The 20,765-nt window shown below is 60.9% G+C and overlaps 2 protein-coding genes across 3 annotated transcripts; both read right to left on the reverse strand.

Moving 5' to 3' along the window:
* Nucleotides 1-201: 201 nt before the first annotated feature.
* KRT79 (keratin 79) lies at nt 202-7,683 on the reverse strand. Its single transcript, XM_051845523.3, has 9 exons — nt 7,166-7,683; nt 5,748-5,968; nt 4,379-4,439; nt 4,163-4,258; nt 2,592-2,756; nt 2,264-2,389; nt 1,428-1,648; nt 961-995; nt 202-789 (listed from the first exon to the last, which is right to left on the reverse strand). The coding sequence occupies exons 1-9, from the start codon at nt 7,634-7,636 to the stop codon at nt 584-586; spliced, it is 1,602 nt and encodes a 533-aa protein (XP_051701483.3). The 5' UTR covers nt 7,637-7,683; the 3' UTR covers nt 202-583.
* A 5,962-nt stretch (nt 7,684-13,645) lies between these two features.
* On the reverse strand, nt 13,646-20,464 carry KRT78 (keratin 78). 2 transcript variants are annotated; one of them, XM_002711006.6, is made up of 9 exons: nt 20,045-20,464; nt 18,828-19,042; nt 18,031-18,091; nt 17,540-17,635; nt 17,108-17,272; nt 16,685-16,810; nt 14,368-14,588; nt 14,137-14,171; nt 13,646-14,054 (listed from the first exon to the last, which is right to left on the reverse strand). In XM_002711006.6, exons 1-9 carry the CDS (start codon nt 20,408-20,410, stop codon nt 13,777-13,779), a joined length of 1,563 nt encoding a protein of 520 aa, XP_002711052.3. In that variant the 5' UTR covers nt 20,411-20,464; the 3' UTR covers nt 13,646-13,776. The 2 variants fall into 2 exon arrangements, with proteins under 2 accessions (XP_002711052.3, XP_089163527.1); XM_089307401.1 differs by having other exon boundaries at nt 14,344-14,588.
* Nucleotides 20,465-20,765: the final 301 nt, after the last annotated feature.

Genomic DNA, 20,765 nt, shown 5'->3' on the forward strand with positions numbered 1-20,765 from the left:
TGGGCAACAGGCAGCTGCACACAGCCCCACAGCGGCCGGCCCTGCCTAGAGCAATGCACCCTGGCCTCCCTCTGTGCACTCCTGCATGGCACGGTGCCTGGGACACCATGAGTGTGCAGCTGTCATTGTCTCCCTCATCCTGCGTTCATCAGACGACACAAGTTCACTTGCCCGGGCCGGATAGAAGGGAGCCACAGCCAGCCCAGTGTCCACGCTCTTTATTAGGCGGCTGGCAGGCAAAGAGAGGGCACAGGGGTGTGGGCAGATGGGGCGGTGGGGGGGGGGGGTTCTTTGGGGACCACGCCCTCCTCCCCCACCCACCCTGACCTCAAAGCAGACACAGGAGCTGGGGGCTGCGCCATGGCCTGGGAAATTCAGCCCCTAGAGAGACAACCCCCACAGATCCAGCTGGTGCTGGAGATGTCCCATCCTATCGCGGACCCCAGCAGCAAGCCTGGGCCGATTCGTCGCCCCCACCCACCCCCGGGGGGGCGCTGCTCCTGCTCCTAAGAGGTCAGGGGAAGTGGGGTGGAGGTGGCGGTGCAGCCGAGATGGGAGGAGCTGGGTCGCAGCCTGCGCTGGGCTAGTACCTCCAGCTGCCCGTCTTCGTCTTCACCGTGGTGGTCTTGCGCAGGATGGAGGAGCCCCCAGAGACGGCCCCTCCCTTGACGGTGCCGTAGCCCAGGCTCGTGCTGGCCCCGCCCTTGCTGGCGCCCCCGCCCCCACCCAGGGAGAAGCCGCCGCCGCTGCTGCCGCCGCCGCACGTGGTGGTCGAGCTGCCGGTCACCGCTGCAAGGCAAGAGGCTGGATCAGGCCGGTGGGGGACCCTCTGGACTGGCTCCGGGGACGGGGGCGTGGTTCAGGCCCGGGAGGGGTTGTAAGGAAAACTGGGGAGTTGGGCCGGGCAGGCCAGGGGCGGGGCAAGGCGGGGCGGGGCGGGACCGGGCATCCAGTACTCACAGATGCTGACCGCGCTGGGGCATTCTCCGGACATCCTGGGGGAAGCGGGCAGCGGGGTCAGGGGGCTCCCGGGAGCCCAGACGAAACCCTCTCCCGCCCTCCGCCCCCGACCCATAGACTGAGCGCACGTGGCTGGGCCCGACTCCCAGCCCCTCCCCCAGGTCCTCAAGGCAGTGAGAGCAGGTGGAGCCAATCCCCGCTGCCTCCCTGAGCCCGCGAGCAGTATCCCGGGTCCCCCTGGATAACGGTCACCCCGTTTCTGACCAGGGCTTTTCTTTTTCAAAGCTCCCTGGTGGGGGGGGGGGGGGGGACCTGGGCTGCCAGCCGCCATAAGGGTCACCCATGGCTGTACCCACCAGGGTGAAAGCAACAGGGGAATGCCCCCTGGGGCTGAGCGAGGAGCCCAGCCCCCTCCCCACCCCGCTGCAGGCGCCAGGATTGCTCGGGGCTGTCCCAGGGGACCGCACCTGCTCTCCTCGCTCTCCAGCAGCTTGCGGTAGGTGGCGATCTCCACGTCCAGCGCCAGCTTCACGCTCAGAAGGGCCTGATAGTCACGCAGGAGCCGGGCCAGGTCCTCCTTGGCCTGGTGCAGGGCCACGTCCAGATCCCCAAGCTTCTTCTGGGCGTCCTTGAGGGCCACCTCCCCGCGCTGCTCGGCCTCGGCGATGGCCGCCTGCAGCTGCTGGCACTGCGGGGGAGGGGGAGGTGTTGGGAGCAGCCCCCACAGTCCCCCCTCCCACCGCTCTGCCCTCCAGCTTCTCTGTCCCCACGCCCCACCCCAACCAACTGGGTGGGGGAATTTTCATCTGAGAGAAGAGAGGCTGCTGCTACTACACAAGCAGGCTCCTTGGGTGGGAAAGTCCTTACTGAAGTCTAACCCCAGTCCCTCCTGCTCAGCCTAGTGTTTGAAAGAGCTACGGCAAACCACCCAAGCTCACCGTTAGCCAGATGCTTTGTGTGGAGCTGGAGAAAAAGCCACACTTTTGAACCACAGCCTGGAGGAGGTCAGCGTGTATAGCCTGGGGCCCTTGGGTCTTCAGCCTCCTGCCCTGAACCTCTTAGATCCAGGAGGAGCTCGTCCCACCTGTGCCACCACCTACATGCTGTGTGACCTCAGTCTAGTCCCTTGCCCTCTCTGGGCCTCACTGTTTCCCTATGAGAGGAGCATGTGGTCCAGCATTTGAGCGCATCTGGCCCATCACAAGAAGAGCAGGTGTCGCACCTCGGATGACCAAGAGGAGGCCCTCCAGCCCCGCCCACACCCAGGCCCCCCGGGGTGGAGTTGGGGGATTATAGGGGACACCTGCTTCTTGGCTGCGTCCGCCTCACTCTGTAGCCTCTGGACAACGCGCGTGAGCTCCGTAATCTCGTTCTTGGTGTCCCGCAGGCTGTCACCGTGTTTCCCAGCCGTCACCTGCAGCTCCTCGTACTGCAGCCCAGAGAAGGTGCCGTGAGCTGTGACCCGGCCCCAGTGTGCCCCATGTCTCCCTCCCAGCCGGGAGGCCCCAGAGTCTGTCTGGTCCCCCGGGGCTTCAAGTTCCCAGGGACCCAGACCTCCCTCCGTGGGTGGGTTGGGGGAGATCTGTGTGCAACTCCAGCCTGTCCACCTGCACCAGCATCGCTCCACCCACCTTGGTCTGGTACCAGGCCTCAGCCTCAGCGCGGCTCCTCTGGGCGATCAGCTCATACTGGGCCTTGACCTCGGCGATGATGCTGTCCAGGTCCAGGGAGCGGTTGTTGTCCATGGACAGCACCACGTTGGTCTCAGACACATGAGTCTGCACTTGGCTCAGCTCCTGCAAACATACCACTGGCTGCCACCAGTGCCCCCCAACAAGGTCCCCTGGGCGGGGTCGGGGCGGGGGGAGGGCCGGGCTGCACCCTGGAAGGAAGCCACAATTGCAAGGGGAGGCCTCAGGCTTCCCAGCTGTCAAATGGGCTCTTGTTTGTAGACTGGCCCACAGGCTGCTTTTGGAAAAGGTCAGCACCAGGCCAGGGCAGTGCATCCCCAGGGGCAGCCAGTCAGCCACCCGCTGTCCCATCCTCGGCGGTCCTGACCCCGGCCAGGTGAGGGCAGGCGCTTGGAGAAGACAAGCGGCAGGTTCGAGGGCTCCAGGTCCAGGGGTGGAGCTGAACTGGAGAACTTCCCCCAGGAAGTAGGGAGCCCGGCGTTCAACTGGGCTCCTGGAACCTGACATGGCACAGACTAGAGCAGAGACAGACAGAAACCCCACAGCCAAAACTGACGGCCACACCAGCACAGGTGGACTTGTGAGTGCAGAGGGCCTCTTTGAGGGTGGGGGATTCCCAGTCTCTGCCATGTTTGTGGCTTTGAGACAGGAAGTGAGTCCCCGACGGATGTGCACTGAGGTTGTCACTAACCCTAGTGCCACCTCCGTCCCCTCCCGTGTGCTGGGGCCCTGGGGGACACCTTCCTCGAGCCCTGAGGACAATCAACCCACTTGTTAAAACTGGGTTGAAAACGGCATCCCAGACAGCCCCGGGATGGGGTGAGATGGAGGACAGGCCAGTGCCAGGGGCCAGGCAAAGTGGGGCAGGAAGAGCCATGTCTGCTCAGACACCTGGGGGCCCCCTACGGGGTCCCAGCCAGGCAGGCAGCAATGGGGTCAGAGAGGAGGATCGGCTGGGTCCCACACACGCCCCAGGCCACTGGAGGCCACGGAGCCCACGTCCCTGCCCTGAGAGATTCCCACGGAGATTCACACTCTGATTTCCTGGAGACTTGCATTGGCCAAACCAGACCGTGAAATGGGCCCCTGACTATGGTGTTGGAAAGACAGAACCACTGTTCTGTCTTGCCTCCAGGAGGCCCTGCTAGGCCAGGAGGCACTGGATGGGAAATCTGCCCATCAAATAAATAACAAATAATTTTTTAAATGTTAATACATGGAAGGTAGTACAAATAGTGCAGCCAAAGGCCCATCTCCTACCAATCAGGTGACTGTGATCCCAGTACTTTATGTAAATGTATACAGATTAGCCCTGCCCATCAGCCAATGATGAGGCAATTCAGTGCTATATGTTAATATATGCAGATTGTCCTGCCCATTGGCCATGGTGAGGAGAGCCCAGTGCTCTATGTAAACGTATGCAGATCAGCCCCGCCCATTGTCCAATGATTAGGCAATGTGATGCTATATGTAAATATATGCAGATTGTCCCCACCCATCTGCCATCTCACCATGTCGTAGACATGCCGCAGGAAGTCCATCTCCTGGGTCAGGGTGCTGGCTCTGCCCTGCAGATCTGTTCGCCCCACGTAAGCGGCATCCACATCCTGTATGAGAGGGAGCCGGCAAGGTGGTGGCTCAGCCCCCAAGGGTCTCACCTCCCTCTGAGCCCGCCCGCACCCTGGCAGCCCCAGGACCACCTCCACCCCTGTCTGTCCCCTCCTTACCTTCTTGAGCACCACGAACTCGTTCTCTGCAGCCGTGCGTCTGTTGATTTCCTCCTCATACCTGTCACGCAGGGAAGGTCAGGCCACACTCGGCCGAGTGCTGCCTTTAGCACTTGGACCCACTCAGCTTAAGGAAGCCCTAAGCATCTCCCGGTGGGGAGCTGTGCCGCTGAAGAGACCTGGGGGGGACTGCCTTAATTTAAACATCCTTAGGGCCAGTGCTGCGGCATAGCAGGTTTGGCTGCCGTCTGTGGTGCCAGCATCCCATACAGGCGCCGGTTCTAGTCCCGGCTGCTCCACTCCGATCCAGCTGGGAAGGCAGCGGAAAATGGCCCAAGTGCTTGGGCCCCTGCATCCATGTGGGAGACCCGGAAGAGGGTTCTTGTGGCCATTTGGGGAGTGAACTAGCAGATGGAAGCTCGCTCTCTCTCTCTCTCTCTCTCTCTCTCCTTCTGTAATGTAACTCTGCCTTTCAAATAAATAAACACATCTTTAGAAAATCAACAACAACATCCTCTCTCCGCAGAGAAGAGCTGGGGTGACCTGACACAGAGCTAAGGAATGTTCAGGAGGGGGCACAGAATTTGTGCAACACCACGGCAATCAAGAGCAGCCACCTCTTTGGAGCAGAGCCCTTAGGGACAGGTGTCGATGTGTCAATAATAGCCAACCTTTGCCTGCACTTTCAACAACAGGACGGGGCCGCAACAACCACCTCCTCCCTGCGCGCTCTGGCTGAGACGTTCAGGTTTTGCAATTGCCGGCGACCGAATCGTGGGAAAGTTACCAAAAAAAAAAAAAAAAAAATTGCGCCTGCAAGTAATAAATGTGCACATCCACCAATCCTGGCTTGGAGCTCAAATCAAACAGCCTGCATGCCGTCAGGAATCGAGCTGGGTATTTGGTGATATTGAGGGATTTCGGTTTGAATGTTTTGGGCATGATTGTGGCATTGTATGAAGTCAGGTCCAGAGAGGCGCTACTTGACTTAGTCCAGGGAGGTGTGAATGAAGTGGCCTAGAGGCTGGGATTTTCTGGACATCAGGAAGGGAGGAGGGGAAGGAAGGAGGGAGGGAGGAGAGGAGGGGAGCTTGGCGGGGAGTGGACAGGGATTATTCTCACAGGGCCTCATTGCACTCGCTGCCCTCCCCACCTGAGAACAACTTGCTTCAACTGCAAACAGCAATGCACCTGCCAACGCTCCAGGTCGCAGCAGGCCCACCCCCAAGCCTCCCCCTCCCCCCCCCCCCGAGGACCAGCTCTGCGTCTGCCTTCTGCTTCCCCCCAGAGGGGCGGCCCTCCCTGGGGAGGTGTCCCATGCCGCCCCTGCCCCTCCCCCACGTGCCCCAGCCCACCCAGGCGCTCTCACTTGTTCTTGAAGTCCTCGACGTGGTCCTGCACGTTCCTCAGCTCCGAGTCCAGCCTCCCGCGCTCCCCCTGGAGGGTGTCCAGCTGCCTCCGCAGGTTGCCCACGTAGGCCTCAAAGACGGGCTCCAGGCTGTTCCTGCTGACACCCGAGCCGTGGCCCTGCTCCTGCAGCAGCGCCCACTTGGTCTCCAGTACCTTATTCTGCTGCTCCAAGAAGCGCACCTGAGCCAGAGTGAGACGGGCAGGCTGGCATCACGGGCCAGCCATGGGAAGGGCCGGGGACGCGAGCCCATGGTCACCACCTGTCCCCAGCCAGGGCATCTTGGGGGCGGTGCAGCTGTGCCAACACCTCGCTGAGCTGGGCACATCACTCCCTCTGATGGAAAGGACCCAAAAGAGCTGATAAACCTCAAAGTTTCCTTGCTAACGCTTTGCCCATTTGGCCTCTGGGCCCATCCCACAGAAGAGGCACAGGTCACCAGGGGAGAGAGTGAGGAGGCGGGGGAACGGCTCGTTTCACCACACCACCCAGTCTCCCCGGTCCCACCTCCACTTCACCCAGGGCGCCAGGCACACAACCAGGGAGCGCCACACAGCAGGTGCGCCCACCGTAAAGAGACGAGATGGGCAACGCCTCTGGGACCAGGATCCACTGGGACCCAGGAACCTGAGTGCCAGTCCCACCTCTGCCTCCAAGAACCTAGACAAATCACCTGGCCTCCATCTCTAAATGGCACATTAACACTTATCCTGACTCCTTGTGGAAGCACCGTGGGTGTCTCTTGAGAAAGCGGGCGCGAGTGCTCGTTGGACGAACCAAGGTGTGGCTGCCCACTGCATCTTGCCCCTGGTGACCCTGCTGCCCCCTCTGGGGGCTGAGGTGGACTACGAGGCAGGCCAGAGGGCAGTACCGGACCACCCCAGACGTCCTGGAGGCCGGAGATGGACTCAGAACACTGCCGATCTGCAACAGGTCGAACTCCACATCCCCAGGTCGTGGCGACCTGCTGAGCTGGTGACCACCCTCCCTGCTGTCCACCCCATGCCGAGCTTCTTGGCTTGAACTGGAAAAAGACAAAAGGCTGCAAAGGCCACCTCACCAACAGGAACAAGGAGGACGGACCACTTTTGAGTTGTGAGCCAAGGCTGCTGTGTAATTGTGTCACTGACGGCCACAGCAGGGACTCCAACAGGCCAAGGTGGGGCTTGGCCAACAGGTCTCACGGCAGGGACTGGAGACGACCTGGAGACGGCGGCCGTCCCCACCCCCCCAGCAGTGTCCCAGCTCAGGCCAGCAGAGCTCCAAAGTGCCCCGCCCCGTGTACCCCAGGAACGGCCACTGCCCAGCGCACCCTCCCCTGGGGGCCCGGCTTCCTCCCCAGGGCTGGCCCCTCCTCCCTCCCTCCCCACAGGCCCCACCTTGTCGATGAAGGAGGCGAACTTGTTGTTGAGGGTCTTGATCTGCTCCTTCTCCTGCGTGCGCACTCTCTGGATCTCAGGGTCAATCTCCACGTGCAGAGGGGTCAGCAGGCTCTGGTTCACGGTGACCTCCTGGATCCCACCAGGGGGACAGGCAGGCCCGAACATCTGCCTGCCAGCCCCCAGGCCAGCGTAGATCCCGCTGCCAAGGCCAAGGCTTCCCAGAGCCCGGCCCGAGGAGGTTCCCCGGGCTGCGCTGACCCAGAGGCTTCTGCTGCCACCCAGGTCATGGAGGCTCCGGCTGCCAAAGCCACCCTTGCTGGGGCTACAGCGGGCACCCCCGCCACTGCTCCGGGACAGAGTCACCGAGCTGAAGCTGGTGTGGGTACGGGCCCCGGCCCCTCCGCTGGCGGAGGTGGAGCTGAAGCCCCCCTTGGTGGAGTACGCGTGCCGAGACACCGAGGACCGCATGGCTGGGAGGGGCACAGAGCAGGCTGAGAGCTGGGAGGCAGTGCACTGATCCGCTGCCTGCCACGAATGGGCTTTTTATCCTCCTCGAACGGGGCTGGCTCCTGGGTTCCACACAGCTCCTGCCCCCATTGCCCCAGCATGAGAGGGAGGGGCCCCGTGGGCGGGGGGGGGCGGGGGGCGTCCCTTCACCCCCAGCAGGAGGGAGGGGCCTCTCCCCCATCACCTGTGCTCACAGCAGAGACTGGCGGGGGCAGGATGCCACCTTCTGCCCCCTCGGGCTCCGCTCACTTGGAACAGGATGACACCGGCTCCCACGGCCGCCCTCACCCAGGGAGGCCGGCTCGGTCTCATCCCACCCACCCCGATGGTCGCAGTCAATGGGTGTCTGTTCTGTTGGGGTTATCCCAGGCCCCTGCTGTAAGCCAAGGCCCCAGGCCCGGGGCTGTGCAGGTGTAAGGGCGGCAGTGTTGGGCAACGGGCTGCTGGAGAGGGTGCCCAGGCCTGCTGCCGGGCCAGCCTTGCAGCTCACGGCCTCACCCCCTCCTGACAGCCAGGCTGGGGGACACAGGTGAAGGCCAGGGGTGGAGGCAGCCTGGTCCTTGGTCATACCCTGCGGGAGGGGCTGCAAGGACAGACACAGCGGCCCTGGGCACTTGAAGATGGCGGGGCCCACCCTGGGGGCTGAAGGAGGCAGCAGGGGGTTTCTGCTGTCACCTGAGACCCTGGACTCTCAGCCATGATACAGCCGTCCCCGCTAGGTGCAGCTACCTTGGAGGAAGCTGAAGGTGGGTGGAGAGGACCCCCATCCTGGCTGGAGTCAGGAATAGGTCCAAGATGTGCGGGCTGAGGAACAGCCCCGAGAACCCCTCCTGGCACACCCCCTCAGTCCCGGCTCGGCCGCCCACAGAATGCCAAACACTCGGTTCCAAGGGGGCTGGGAGCACCTTGAGTCCCTTCGCAGAGACGCCCTCTCCTTACCCACCTCGGACTGCTGGGAGCCCACAGGAGCCGGAGCAGACATGGGGACTTTGACAGTTAAGTGACAGCAGGACGGACAAGGCGCTTTGAGAGACCCCATACACACACATTGCTTCCCTCTTCGCAACCCAGCCAGAAAGGGGCCGGGGGACACCCAAGGGATGGAGCTGAGGCGTCCCAAGGACCCCGAGCAGAGGACCTGACCCTGTGACCACTGTGCCCTCTCCACAGCCCCTGCAGGCCCAGAGGCAGCCACAGGTCTTTTCCCTGGGCTGCAGGAGGCTGACCGTGGCCCTGCACTGCCTGGGAAAGGTGGACCCAGCTCCCCCGGGAGCTCTCCTGGTCCCTTGTGGCCCAGGAGAAAGGCTTCCTCCTTGGTCAGGGTCAGGACATGAGGCTGGGGGCTGGATCCCCACCGGGCTGTCCTCAGGCAGCCCTCAACCTCTCTGAGCCCACCTTAGGGGGGCCTTGGACTGAGCCGCCAAGCGTCCCCAAACTTTGCCATCTTGCCCCAGGCTGGGATCACTTTCTCAGTGTCCCTTATCTCTCCAGGGCACGTGGGAGGGGACACAGTCGTGAGCAGGGGAGTGAGATCAGCCATGAGTCACTGCAGGCAGGGGAGGTGGGATCGGGCGGGACCAGCTGCAAACACAGCCAGGAGGCTGACACCACGCACGCACGCTGCTCATTCGCGTATTTGTCAAGGGCACTCTCCTGCCAGCCTTGGCGCGAGAAGCTGGTGGCAGGTGCACAGGGCAGCCCGGGGGCGGGCATCTGGGGAAGTGGTGGAGACCCCGCCTGGGACGCCCACATCTCGTATTGGAGTGTCTAAGTCCCAGTCCCAGCTACACTTCTAATCCCAGCTTCTGGTTACTGCACACCCTGGAAGGCAGCAGAGACGGCTCAGGTAGTAGGGTCCTTGCCACTCACATGCGAGCCTTAGGCTGCGATTCTGGCTCCCAGCATCAGCCTGGCCTAGTCCTGGCTCGGGCTCTTGCGGGCATTTGCAGAGTGAATCGGTGGGCGGGAGGTGTTTGTCTCCCCCCAACCCCACCGCCACTGCCTTCCAAATTAAATGAAAATTTAATATTTTTAAAGGATAGCCAACAGTTTTTCTTTTTTAAAAATTATTTATTTGAAAATCAGAGTTACAGAGAGGCAGAGAGAGAGAGAGAGAGAGAGAGAGAGAGAGAGAGGTCTTCCATCTGCTGGTTCACTCCCCAATTGGCCACAACGGCCAGAGCTGCACCCATCCGAAGCCAGGAGCCAGGAGCTTCGCCCAGGTCTCCCACGTGGGTGCAGGGGCCCAAGGACTCGGGCCATCCTCTACTGCTTTCCCAGGCCATAGCAGAGAGCTGGATTGGAAGTGAAGCAGCCAGGACTAGAACTGGCACCCATGTGGAATGAGGGCACTGCAGGCAGAGGCTTTACCTGCTATGCCACAGCACCAGCCCCAGCTAATGCTTTTTCTAAAAAAAATTTTAAAAGATTTATCTATTTATTTGAAAGTTACAGAGATAGAAAGAGAGAGATCTTCCACCCACTGGTTCACTCCCCAAATGGCCACAAATAGGAAGGGTTGTAACCAAGCTGAAGCCAGGAGCCAGGAGCTTCTTCCAGGTCTCCCACGTGGGTGGCAGGGGCCCAAGCACTTGGTTCATCTTCTGCTGCTTTCCCAGGCATGTTAGAGGAAGCTGGGTCCGAAGTGATCTATTGCTCATATGGGATGCTGGTACCACAGGCAGCAGCTTAACCTGTCATGGCCCTTTTAAGAAGATTTAAAAAAATATTTATGAGGGGTTGGTGCTGTGGCACAGCAGGTAAAGCCGCCGCCTGCAGTGCCAGCATTCCATATGGGCACAGGTTCGAGTCCCAGCTGCTCCACTTCTAATCCAGCTCTCTCTGCTGTGGCCTGGGAAAGCAGAAGATGGCCCAAGTCCTTGGGCCCCTGCACCCCTGTGGGAGACCCAGAGGAAGCTCCTGGCTCCTGGCTTCGGATTAGTGCAGCTCCAGCTATTGTGGCCAATTGGGGAGTGAATCAGGGGATGGAAGACCTTTCTCTCTCTCTCTCTCTCTCTCTCTCTCTCTCTCTCCCTCTCTCCCTCTCTCTCTCTCTCCCTCTCTCCCTCTCTCCCTCTCTCCCTCTCTCCCTCTCTCCCTCTGCCTTTCTGAAACTCTGCCTTTCAAATAAATAAATAAATATTAAAAAAATATATGAGTCAGGCATCAGCCCTAGCTCTGGACATGGTAAGGGCTTTGCTTAGCTTCTAGTCTCTGGCCTTTATTCAACCCCTTGGCCCATGCCAACCACCCCCATCCCCACCACCTGCACCCCGCAACCCCTCATAAAAACCCTTTCATTAAAGTCAACCCAGCCCTGTTCTATTCTCACTGCCAAGGTGACAGAGAAAAGAGGGAACCATCGGGTATGACTACAGGCAGTCTTGCACAAACTGCTCCGGATATGTGCTCAAGGTCAAAGCCATTGAGAAGTCCAGCATCCAGGGACCTGACACAGCCTAGCAGCTAAGACACCCACTTCTCCAATCAGAGTGTCTGGGTTTGCGTCCCAGCTCTGATTTCTCAATCCAGCTTCCTGATAATGTTGCCCTGGGAAGCAGCAGACGTGGCTCAAGTACCTGGGTCTTGGCCCTCACATGACACGTGGCAGATCCAGATTGAGCCCCCATCAGAGTCCCGGCGCACGCGCGTGTGTGTGTATGTGTGTGTGCGCGGGTGTGCCTCTCAGACTTGTTTAAAAGTCCATCATTCATGCCAGCGCCGCGGCTCACTAAGCTAATCCTCCGCCTTGCGGTGCCGGCACCCCGGGTTCTAGTCCCGGTCGGGGCGCCGGATTCTGTCCCGGTTGCTCCTCTTCCAAGCCAGCTCTCTGCTGTGGCCAGGGAGTGCAGTGGAGGATGGCCCAAGTCCTTGGGCCCTGCACCCCATGGGAGACCAGGATAAGTACCTGGCTCCTGCCATCAGATCAGCGCGGCGCGCCAGCCACAGCGCGCCAGCCGCGGCGGCCATTGGAGGGTGAACCAACGGCAAAGGAAGACCTTTCTCTCTGTCTCTGTCTCTCTCACTGTCCACTCTGCCTGTCAAAAAAAAAAAAAAAAAGTCCATCATTCAGAACATGTCAGGGACCTTTCTGAGGCTCATGTCCCCATTGGCTCTGAGTTTCCCAAGCTCTCCAATGAGCTGTGCATTCACAGCAGAGTGGTTGGGAACCCAGCCCCAGCCCAATTGCAACCTGCGAGGCTGCCCCTCCCCCCAGCCCCCACGGAAGCCCACAGAAGGAGCCAAGTCCTAAAGCCCCTGAAAAAGACTATCCTCTAGGAAAAACAACAACAAAACTGGAAATCCCACACTTTTGAAGCCAGTTTAATTAAACTGCTGGCTTCTTTCTGCAGTCCTAGAGGCACAGTCCCACCCGGCCCTGGGAGGCAGGTGTTGTCATGGGTCCTTGTCCACAGACCGGAGACTGAAGCCTGGGAGAGGCTGTCACCTGGTCCAAGCCACACACCTCAGGTGGCTGGACAGCTCCCTGCCCAGTCTCACCCTCCCATGTCTCCCTGCACAGGCTGCTTCCTGGGTGATTTTGAAATGCAGACAGGTGGAGATGAGCAAAGGGTTACCCTCCCCCCTGCCTTTACCAGCCCCCCCTCCCTAGAAGCAAGGAGAGCAGCAGAGTGGTCTCCTGCAGCCCAGGCAACAGGGATGGACGCTGGGCCGGGTCCCCCTGAGCCTGGCAAGGGCACAGGGGAAGGAGCCCCTGCAGAGACCCCACAGCATCAGGGGAAGGCAGCCCTCCCGTCTCTCCTGGCACCAGCTCCCACTCCCACATTCCTGGCTTCCGAGGAAGTCTTCCTCACCACGTTCAGACAGGCCCAGGACTGGGAGCTGTGAAACAGGAGGGTGAGGGCATAGTTTCAGCCCCGGGTCCCCATCAGAGCCCCCAGTCCCCATCAGCGTCCCCAGCCCAAGCTGAGGGGCAGATCCCGGTCTGGGTGTGGGAGAAGCACTTTTCCAGAGGTCTCGGGTTCATGATGAGCTGGGACCCAAGCAAGAACCAAGGAAAGGCCGGCGCTGTGGCATAGTGGGTAAAGCCACCACCTTCAGTGCCAGCATCCCATATGGGCACCGGTTCAAGTCTTGGCTGTTCCACTTCTGATGCAGCTCTCTGCTATGGCCTGGGAAAGCAGTAGAAGATGCCCCAAGTCCTTGGACCCCTGCACCCACGTAGGAGACTCGGAAGAAGTACCTGGCTCCTGGCTTCAAATCAGCCCAGTACTGGCCATTGCAGCCACTTGGGGAGTGAATCAGGTGATGGAAGACCTCTCTCTCTCTCTGCCCCTGCCTCTCTGTAACTCTGCCTTTCAGATAGATAGATAGATAGATAGATAGATAGATAGATAGATCTTAAATAAAAAAAATAAAAGAACCAAGGAGACAACATAGCCCAGGATCGCAACAGGTGCAGCCACATGGTGCCAGGGAAGGGAGGGGCTCAGAAGGGATGATTTCCAGAAGGAGAATCATGGTGTAGACTTGGGAAGGAGGAGAAGTAGGGATGAGGCAGGCTGTCCTGGGTTAGGACTAGAACTTGAGATGCAGCTAGTTGAGGGGGCAATGAGCTCCAGGAGGTGCTAGGAGACAGAGGGTGCCCCACAGAGCATCCAGGGGGCACAGAGAGAGCCCCTCGATGAGCCGACTGGGGTGTGGGGTGAGAGTCACAGCCCAGGGGTCATGCCTGGGCAGCCACAGGGATTCCACAAATTGCCCAGTAGACTGGGTGAGGTGCGCAAGTGAGGGATGTCCCCTGTCCCTTGTAGGACAGCCCTGGCAAAAGGGCAAAGCTCCCTGGCCATGCCAGCCCGGCTGTTTCCAGCTCAGCTCAAAGGCTGCAGAGAGAGGAGAGACTGAGGCTGGAGGATGGGGCCCAGTGTACCTGGCCTTGGCCTGGGTAGCAGGTAAATGAGATGCAAATGAGTATGCAGAGCAAGATCCAATGGGAGAGCAGTCAGAACAGCGGGTGGGTGGGGCTTTATTGACTTTCCCAGAATTCTCTGTGGGCTGACTTGGATTGTGGGCGGAGGACACCAAGTTGGCTGCAGAGCCAAGGAGGGGTGGGTTCAGGACGGAGGTGGCTACTGGGTCCCTCAGTAGGTGACAGATGTCTTCAGACTTGACTCGACCGTCTTCTTCAGGATGGTGCGACTGCTGGAGCCAGAGCCAGAGCCAGACACAGAGCCGGAGCCGGACACAGAGCAGGAACCCCAAACAGGGCCCTGCCCGGAGCCCAGGGTGACGCTGGCGCCTCCGGTCACAATGCTGGAGCAGCCAGACCCGGAGCTGCCTCTCCCATCTCCGAATCCACAAGCGCCTGCCACGCCTCCCCCTGTTCCTCCAGGTACCGTGGCGCTGCCTCCCACCGTGGCTGCCAAGAAAGATCTTGGGGTCACTGCAGGGCTCTCGGCCCCCTTGTACGGACCCCACTGCCCGAGTGCCCTGATACTCACCGATGACAACCTGGCTAGGGCACTCCCCCGACATCCTGGGGGAGAAAGGACAAAAGGACAGGCTGCCGAGAAAGCCTCTCAGCTGCCCACCCACCCTCTCGGCAGGCGGAATCCACAGACCCCCCTCCCTGCAGTCTGGCTGCCCTCGGTGGCTCATGGGAACCGCCTCAGCACAGTGAGCTCTGAGCTGACATGAAGTTCACCCACCCTGTCCCTGCAGGCAGCCCGCACCTGCTCTCCTCGCCCTCCAGCAGCCTGCGGTAGGTGGCAATCTCCACGTCCAGCGCCAGCTTCACGCTCATGAGCTCCTGGTACTCCCGCAGCAGCCGGGCCAGGTCCTGCTTGGCGGACCTCAGAGCCCCCTCCAGCCCGTCCAGCTTGGCCTGGGCATCCCTGAGGGCCAGCTCGCCGCGCTGCTCAGCGTCAGCCATGGCTGTCTCCAGATTGCTGTTCTGGAAGGCAGTGGAAATGAAGGAGATGGGAACTGTATGCCCAGGGCAAGCTCCCCGAGGCACCCACGTGGGTGTAGCTTGAAGGTTGGGGTGACTTCCAGACACCCCAAGGCTCTCAAGTGTGAGCGAATAAAGGTGTATGTGTTCACGCCACCATGGCCATGGCCATCTGCAATGGCAAACCAGGAAACAAACCCACTGCACTGATGGCCTCCTCAGTGGGTTTTTTTTCCCCCATTTTATTTGAAAGGCAGAGAGACAGATGACAGACTGACTGACAGCTTTTCCTCCTCAAATGCCCACAAACAGCTGGGGCTGGGCCAGACAGCAGCTGGAAGCCAGGACCTCAATCTACTCAACCTAGATCTCCCTCCCACATGGGGCGGTGGGAGTCCAAGTTCTTGAGCCATTGCCAATAGCAGGAAGCAGGATCCGAAGCAGAGGAGCCGGGAGCACTCTGACCACCATGCCAAATACCCAGCTCTGAGCCTAACACTCAGCCCCGTCCCTGGATCGACAACTCTTGTCTTAAGGGCCCCCATAGTCTTTTTTTTTTTTTTTTTTTTTTTTTTTTTTTTTTTTTTTTTTTGACAGGCAGAGTGGATAGTGAGAGAGAGACAGAGAGAAAGGTCTTTCTTTTGCCGTTGGTTCACCCTCCAATGGCCGCTGCGGCCAGCACACTGTGGCCGGCGCACTGCGCCGATCCGACGGCAGAAGCCAGGTGCTTCTCCTGGTCTCCCATGGGGTGCAGGGCCCAAACACTTGGGCCATCCTCCACTGCCTTCCCCGGGCCACATCAGAGAGCTGGCCTGGAAGAGGGGCAACCGGGAAAGAATCCGGCACCCCTACCGGGACTAGAACCCCGTGTGCCGGCGCCGCTAGGTGGAGGATTAGCCTATTGAGCCGCAGCGCCGGCTCCCATAGTCTCTTTTAAGACAATTTCATTTCAAATACTTTGTCCCCGGTGGGCAGACATCTGGCCTAATGCATCCACATCAGAGTGCCTGGGTTTGGGTCCTGGTTCTGACTACTACATCCAGTTTCCTGCAAACACAGGGGATGCCTCAAGTGCTTGGGCCCCTGCCACCCATGTAGAAGACTTGGATGGAGAGTTCTGGGCTCCTGGCCTCTGCCTGGCCCAGCCCTGGCTGTGGTAGGCATTTAGGAAGTGAAGCGGTAGGTGGCAGCTCTCTTGTCTGTCTCTCTCCCTCTCTGCCTCTCTGCCTCTCAAATAATTGTCTAAAAGCAAGTTTCTGGACCTCTCTGTCATAGATTCTGATGCCCCAGGTCTAACGAGTTTGCTTCTTAACAGACATCCTTAGCCAATCCACAGCAAGGGTCCAGAGTGGGGGAGCGGCAGCCAAGTGAGTGGCAGAGCCCAGCCACGCTCCTCCCACACCCCGCGCTCATCCCCGAGAACAGCCACTAAGGATGCTTTGGGAGGAAGCCCGGGAGCCCTGCAGCGGGTGGACGGACGGGCTGCGACTTAGGATCTCAGCTTCGGCACTGGAAGAATTCGCCTGTCTCTGTGCTCTGGGCACAGCGCATGCCTCCTAAAATCGACTCCTTGGATTTGGGGAATACTAGCTCAAAGACTAAGAGATCGTTACCTTCAGGTATGGGCACAAGGGCTCCAGGAGGAGCAGGAAACTGCCTCCCTCGCCTGGCCACGGCCCCTTCCCTTCAGATCCTTGCACCCCTGGGAGGCAACTACCTAAGAAGGGACCGCCTCCACCCACCGCCCACATCACTGGCTCTCCCCTTCCCCAACAGGGGCCCAGGTCACTCAGAGTTGGCCTTCAAGTGTGTGCTGGGCTCAGAAGGAAGTCGAGAGAGGAGACGAGGAAAATGGTGAGTTAGCCCTGTCCCCAAGGAGTAAGATGCACACTGGACCCGGACTGCAAGGTGCCTGATCCCCGCCCCTCCCCGGGGTGTTGCCGCACAGCTGCGCTGCCCAGGAAAGCCAGCACGCAGGTGAGAATGGACACACAGGCGGCTGGGGCTCCAGCCCTCGCACCGCCTGACAGCCAAAGCTCCAGGCGGAGGCCAGAGCAGGGGAGGGAGTGGGAGGGCTTGGGAGAACTGTGGCTCCGCACCTGCTTTTTGAGGTTCTCGATCTGACTCTGCAGCTGCTGGACGGCACGCTGCAGCTGGGAGAGCTGGGCCTTGGCTGCCTTCATGCTGTCCCCGCGGAGCTCCGCGGACGCCTGGAGCTCCTGGTACTGAGAGAGAGCGCAGGGGACCCTGTGAGTGGAAGAGACCTCCACCTTTGACCCCGATGCCACCTCCCAGCCTCACACTGGATGTGGTTGAACCCCTGGGGGCCCGGGGCCCACAGGAAGCACCTGCCCACACCCAGGCTTTCCCCTTCGTTGCCTCCCTCCTGGAGAGCAACCCTGCCCGCCCGCCCAGACCTCCTGGGACACCATCAGAACTGCCCCAGGGAGACCCTGGGGGAACCCTGCTGGGGAAGCCTCTGGAGTGTCTCCCCCGAGGCGGCTGGCCCCTGGCCCCAGCACCTTGGTCTGGTACAGGGCCTGGGCTTCGGCCTTGCTGCTCCGGGCGATGTCCTCATAGCGGGCGCGCACCTCAGCGATGATGTCACTGAAGTCCAGACTACGGCTGTTGTCCATGGACAGCACCACGGACGCATCGCTGCCCTGGCCCTGGAACTGGCCCAGCTCCTGCAGGGAGCACGGACTCAGCGGCCACCCTCCTGGCTCCCTTGTCCCTTGGAGCCCCAGCGCCTGGGTTTTGCCAGCACCCATCGGCCAGCCACGTTCCTCCACGCAGGGCACTCCCCCTTTAGCGCGGCCTGTGTTGGGCGGGGCTCAGCCTCCCCCTCCGAGGGCCACAGAGGTGCCCACCGCCCACCAAATGACCGAGCCCCCCTCCAGGACCCTGGCTCCCCCGTGCCACCCTCCACTCTGCCCGTCCCTGGCCGGCCTCACTTCCTCATAGAGACGTCTCAAGAAAGACAGGTGCCCGCGCAGAGCCTCCAGCTTGCCTTCCAACTCCATCTTGCTCAGGAAAACCGCGTCCACATCCTGGAGACAGGGACACAGAAACCAGGCATCCCCCACCTCCTCCGTGTGGACCCCTCCAGCACCCACCCACCCACTCCGTCCTCCTCCAGCCCCGCCCTGCCCTGTGCTCACCTCTGCCTGACACTGACCCACACCGCCTTCAGGAACCCATCCCAGAATGCTCTCAACCAGTTCTGCCTCTTCCACTCCCTCCCCACCCTCTCCTGCAGGGTCACCCAGAGCTCGTCCAGCAGTGGCTCCAAGTCCCTCTGTCCAGGTGGCCGTCCTGTCTTCCCAGGGTCCCCGTGCCGCAGAGACAACTGGACCCAGATCTGGCCGCCTCTGTCCTCCCAGCCTAGGGTCAGGCTCCGTGCCACCGGGGCGGGGTCAGGGTTTGAGTGTAGCCCCCGCCTCACCTTCTTGAGGACCACAAAGTCATTCTCGGCGGTGGCGAGCTCGCGGGCCTCCTCCTCATACCTGCCAAGGGGGAGGGGGCCCAGAAGGGGGTGCTCTGGGTGCCTGGACAGGGCCTGGCCCCACCTCCAAGCTCACCGGAAGGAGACCCTAACCCTGGATGCACACAGCCATGCCTCCTCCTCTGACTTGTCACCGCTCTCTCAGGTACCGGGGGCCACCTCCCTGCCCCGCTGCCGTAGATGTTGGGACTTGGCCAAGGTCCCGAGCCCTGGGTCTCCTGTGCCCACCACTCACCCCACTGCCACTGCCTCCAGAGGTTAAGCGGGGATGGACGGCAGATTGGACACTGAAGCCGGGATTGGGGAGGCATCAGCCCAACCCAAATGCCAGGTTGACCTAGGCAGGAAGCTCACAGCCTCAGCTCCATGAATCACCCCACAGGCCTGGGGATGGCCCCACGAAGCTGCCTGCCTTCCACCCTGTGACCACAGATCACCTGAGTCACAGCAGTCGGAAGCCTGCAGAACAGGTATTTCTCGAGAAAAACCCCACTGAGGTGTTGTTTAAATGAGGCCTTCCCAGCCCTTGGCCGGAACATGGGCCCTCGCGACCGGAGCCATGAGCAACCGGTCATCCTGAGCTCCCCCAGTGTGCTCTGCCTGTCGCGGGGGCTGGGCGGCCTGGGATGCAGGGGGGCTAGGGGGAGGCCAGCAGGGTCTCAGGCTCTCGGCTGACAGCCCAGGTCTGCGCCTTCCCAGACTCCCCCAAGGGTGGGGAGAACCTGGAGTTCACGTACTTGGCCTTGTATTCCTCCTCCTGGTCCTGGCAGGTCTTCAGCTCAGCGTCCAGAGCCCCCCGCGCTCTCTGCACCTGCTCCAGCTGCCCTCTGAGCTGGGCCAGGTAGGCCTCGAAGATGGGCTGCAGGTCCCTGGGGCCATCGCTCACCCCGAGCTGCTGCAGCAGCGCCCACTTGGTCTCCAGCACCTGGTTCTGCTGTTCCAGGAAGCGCACCTGCCGCCCAAGGACAGGTCCCTGAGACTCCCATGGGACTCCTTGGCCACAGTCCCTGGAAAGTGAAGCCTCAGGGACCACCCTCCGTCACCCCAGCTTGTCTTCCGCCTCCCCGGGCAGGGGGCACTTTGTGTCTTCCCTGAGACCCTGAGTGCATGGAATCAGACCCTGGGTGCATGGTCATCCCACCTCTGGCTGTCTCTGCCGCTGAGCCGCTACCGTAGAACAACAAGGCCTCAGCATAACCAGAGACTCTCCAGGTAGACAGCAGAAGGGACTGCCTCACTGCAGTGAGGATTACAAAAATAGTAGCTGGGGCCAGCAAGCTGCTGCTTGCGATGCCGGCATCCCTTATGGATGCCAACTGGAGTCCCGGCTGCTCCGCTTCCGATACAGCTCCCTGCTAATGCGCCTGGGAAGACAGCAGATGATGGCCCAGGTGCTTGGGTCTCTGCAGCCACATGGGAGACCTGGATAAAGTTCCAGGCTCCTGGCTTCAGCCTGGCCCAACCTCAGACACTGTGGCTATTTAGGGAGTAATCCATCGGATAGAATATCTCCCTCCCCCTCCCTCTCATCTTAAAGAAAAGAAAGTTGGTGCCGTGGCTCACTTGGCTAATCCTCTGCCTGCAGTGCCAGCACCCTGGGTTCTAGTCCCAGCCGGGGCGCCAGATTCTGTCCTGGTTGCCCCTCTTCCAGGCCAGCTCTCTGCTGTGGCCCAGGAGTGCAGTGGAGGATGGCCCAAGTGCTTGGGCCCTGCACCCCATGGGAGACCAGGAGAAGCACCTGGCTCCTGGCTTCGAATCAGCACAGTACGCCGGCCGTAGCAGCCATTTGGGGGGTGAACCAATGGAAAAGGAAGACCTTTCTCTGTCTCTCTCTCTCTCTCTCAATGTCTAACTCTTCCTGTCAAAAAAAAAAAAAAAAAAGAAAAGAAAAAGAACTGGGAACAAGAGGCCAGACCCGTGAGGGAGGCGGGCACAGGGCCGGCCCCACTCTCACCTTGTCAATGAAGGAAGCAAACTGATTGTTGAGGGTCCTGATCTCTTGAGTCTCCTGCGTCCGCACTGCCTGGAACTGGGGGTCCACGCTGATCTTCAAGGGGGCCAGCAGATTCTGGTTGACGGTCACCTCGCGGATGCCCCCCACAGGGCACAGGGAAAGCCCAGCTCCACCACGCCCCTGGCCAAACTGCAGCCCCAGCCTCGCTCCGGACCCCCAGGTCCTGCCACGACAGCCTCCCCGAGACCCCCCGAAGGAGCCAAAGCTCCTGCTGCTGAAGCCGCCCCTGCCGCGGGTCCCCACGGGGGCACAAGAGGCCGAGCGAGCGCTGAAGCCCCTCTGGGCCCAGCACAGGGAGAGAGACATGGCCAGGCAGCTGCAGACAGACAGACCGATGGCGGAGGTGTGTGAGTTCCTGCCCGTGGCCCCGGCACGGGACTTTTATCCCCTCCCAGCCTTGGGCTGGGCCCCTGTGAACACATGCCCTAGGCCTGACTGTGTCTGCCACTCGGCTCCAGGTGACTGCCTCTGCCACACCTGCAGCATAGGTGTCCCAGCACGTGCAGAGCCCAGGAGGATGGGGACCCAGACCCCGCGCCCGGAGACAGGGAAGCAGCAGGTGCCGGGGAGGGGACGATCCTGAGCAGGTCCTGAGGCCAGTCAAGGAGGGCTTCCTGGAGACGGAGACAGGGAAGGAGGAGAGAATGATGGAGGAGCTCAG

The sequence above is a fragment of the Oryctolagus cuniculus genome, chromosome 11 (assembly GCF_051225735.1).
Source record: "Oryctolagus cuniculus isolate XC-2025 breed Fujian yellow rabbit chromosome 11, ASM5122573v1, whole genome shotgun sequence".
Lineage (NCBI taxonomy): Eukaryota > Metazoa > Chordata > Mammalia > Lagomorpha > Leporidae > Oryctolagus > Oryctolagus cuniculus.

Coding starts and splice junctions, on each gene's coding strand:
- KRT78 (XM_089307401.1), bottom strand. CDS start 20,410: ATGTCTCTCTCCCTGTGCTGGGCCCAGAGGGGCTTCAGCGCTCGCTCG. Junction 18,092..18,827: donor GAGGAGGAATACAAGGCCAA/GTACGTGAACTC, acceptor CCCCCTTGGCAG/GTATGAGGAGGAGGCCCGCG. Junction 17,636..18,030: donor ACTTTGTGGTCCTCAAGAAG/GTGAGGCGGGGG, acceptor CCCTGTCTCCAG/GATGTGGACGCGGTTTTCCT.
- KRT79 (XM_051845523.3), bottom strand. CDS start 7,636: ATGCGGTCCTCGGTGTCTCGGCACGCGTACTCCACCAAGGGGGGCTTC. Junction 2,390..2,591: donor AGGCCTGGTACCAGACCAAG/GTGGGTGGAGCG, acceptor TCTGGGCTGCAG/TACGAGGAGCTGCAGGTGAC. Junction 996..1,427: donor CTGGAGAGCGAGGAGAGCAG/GTGCGGTCCCCT, acceptor CGCTTCCCCCAG/GATGTCCGGAGAATGCCCCA.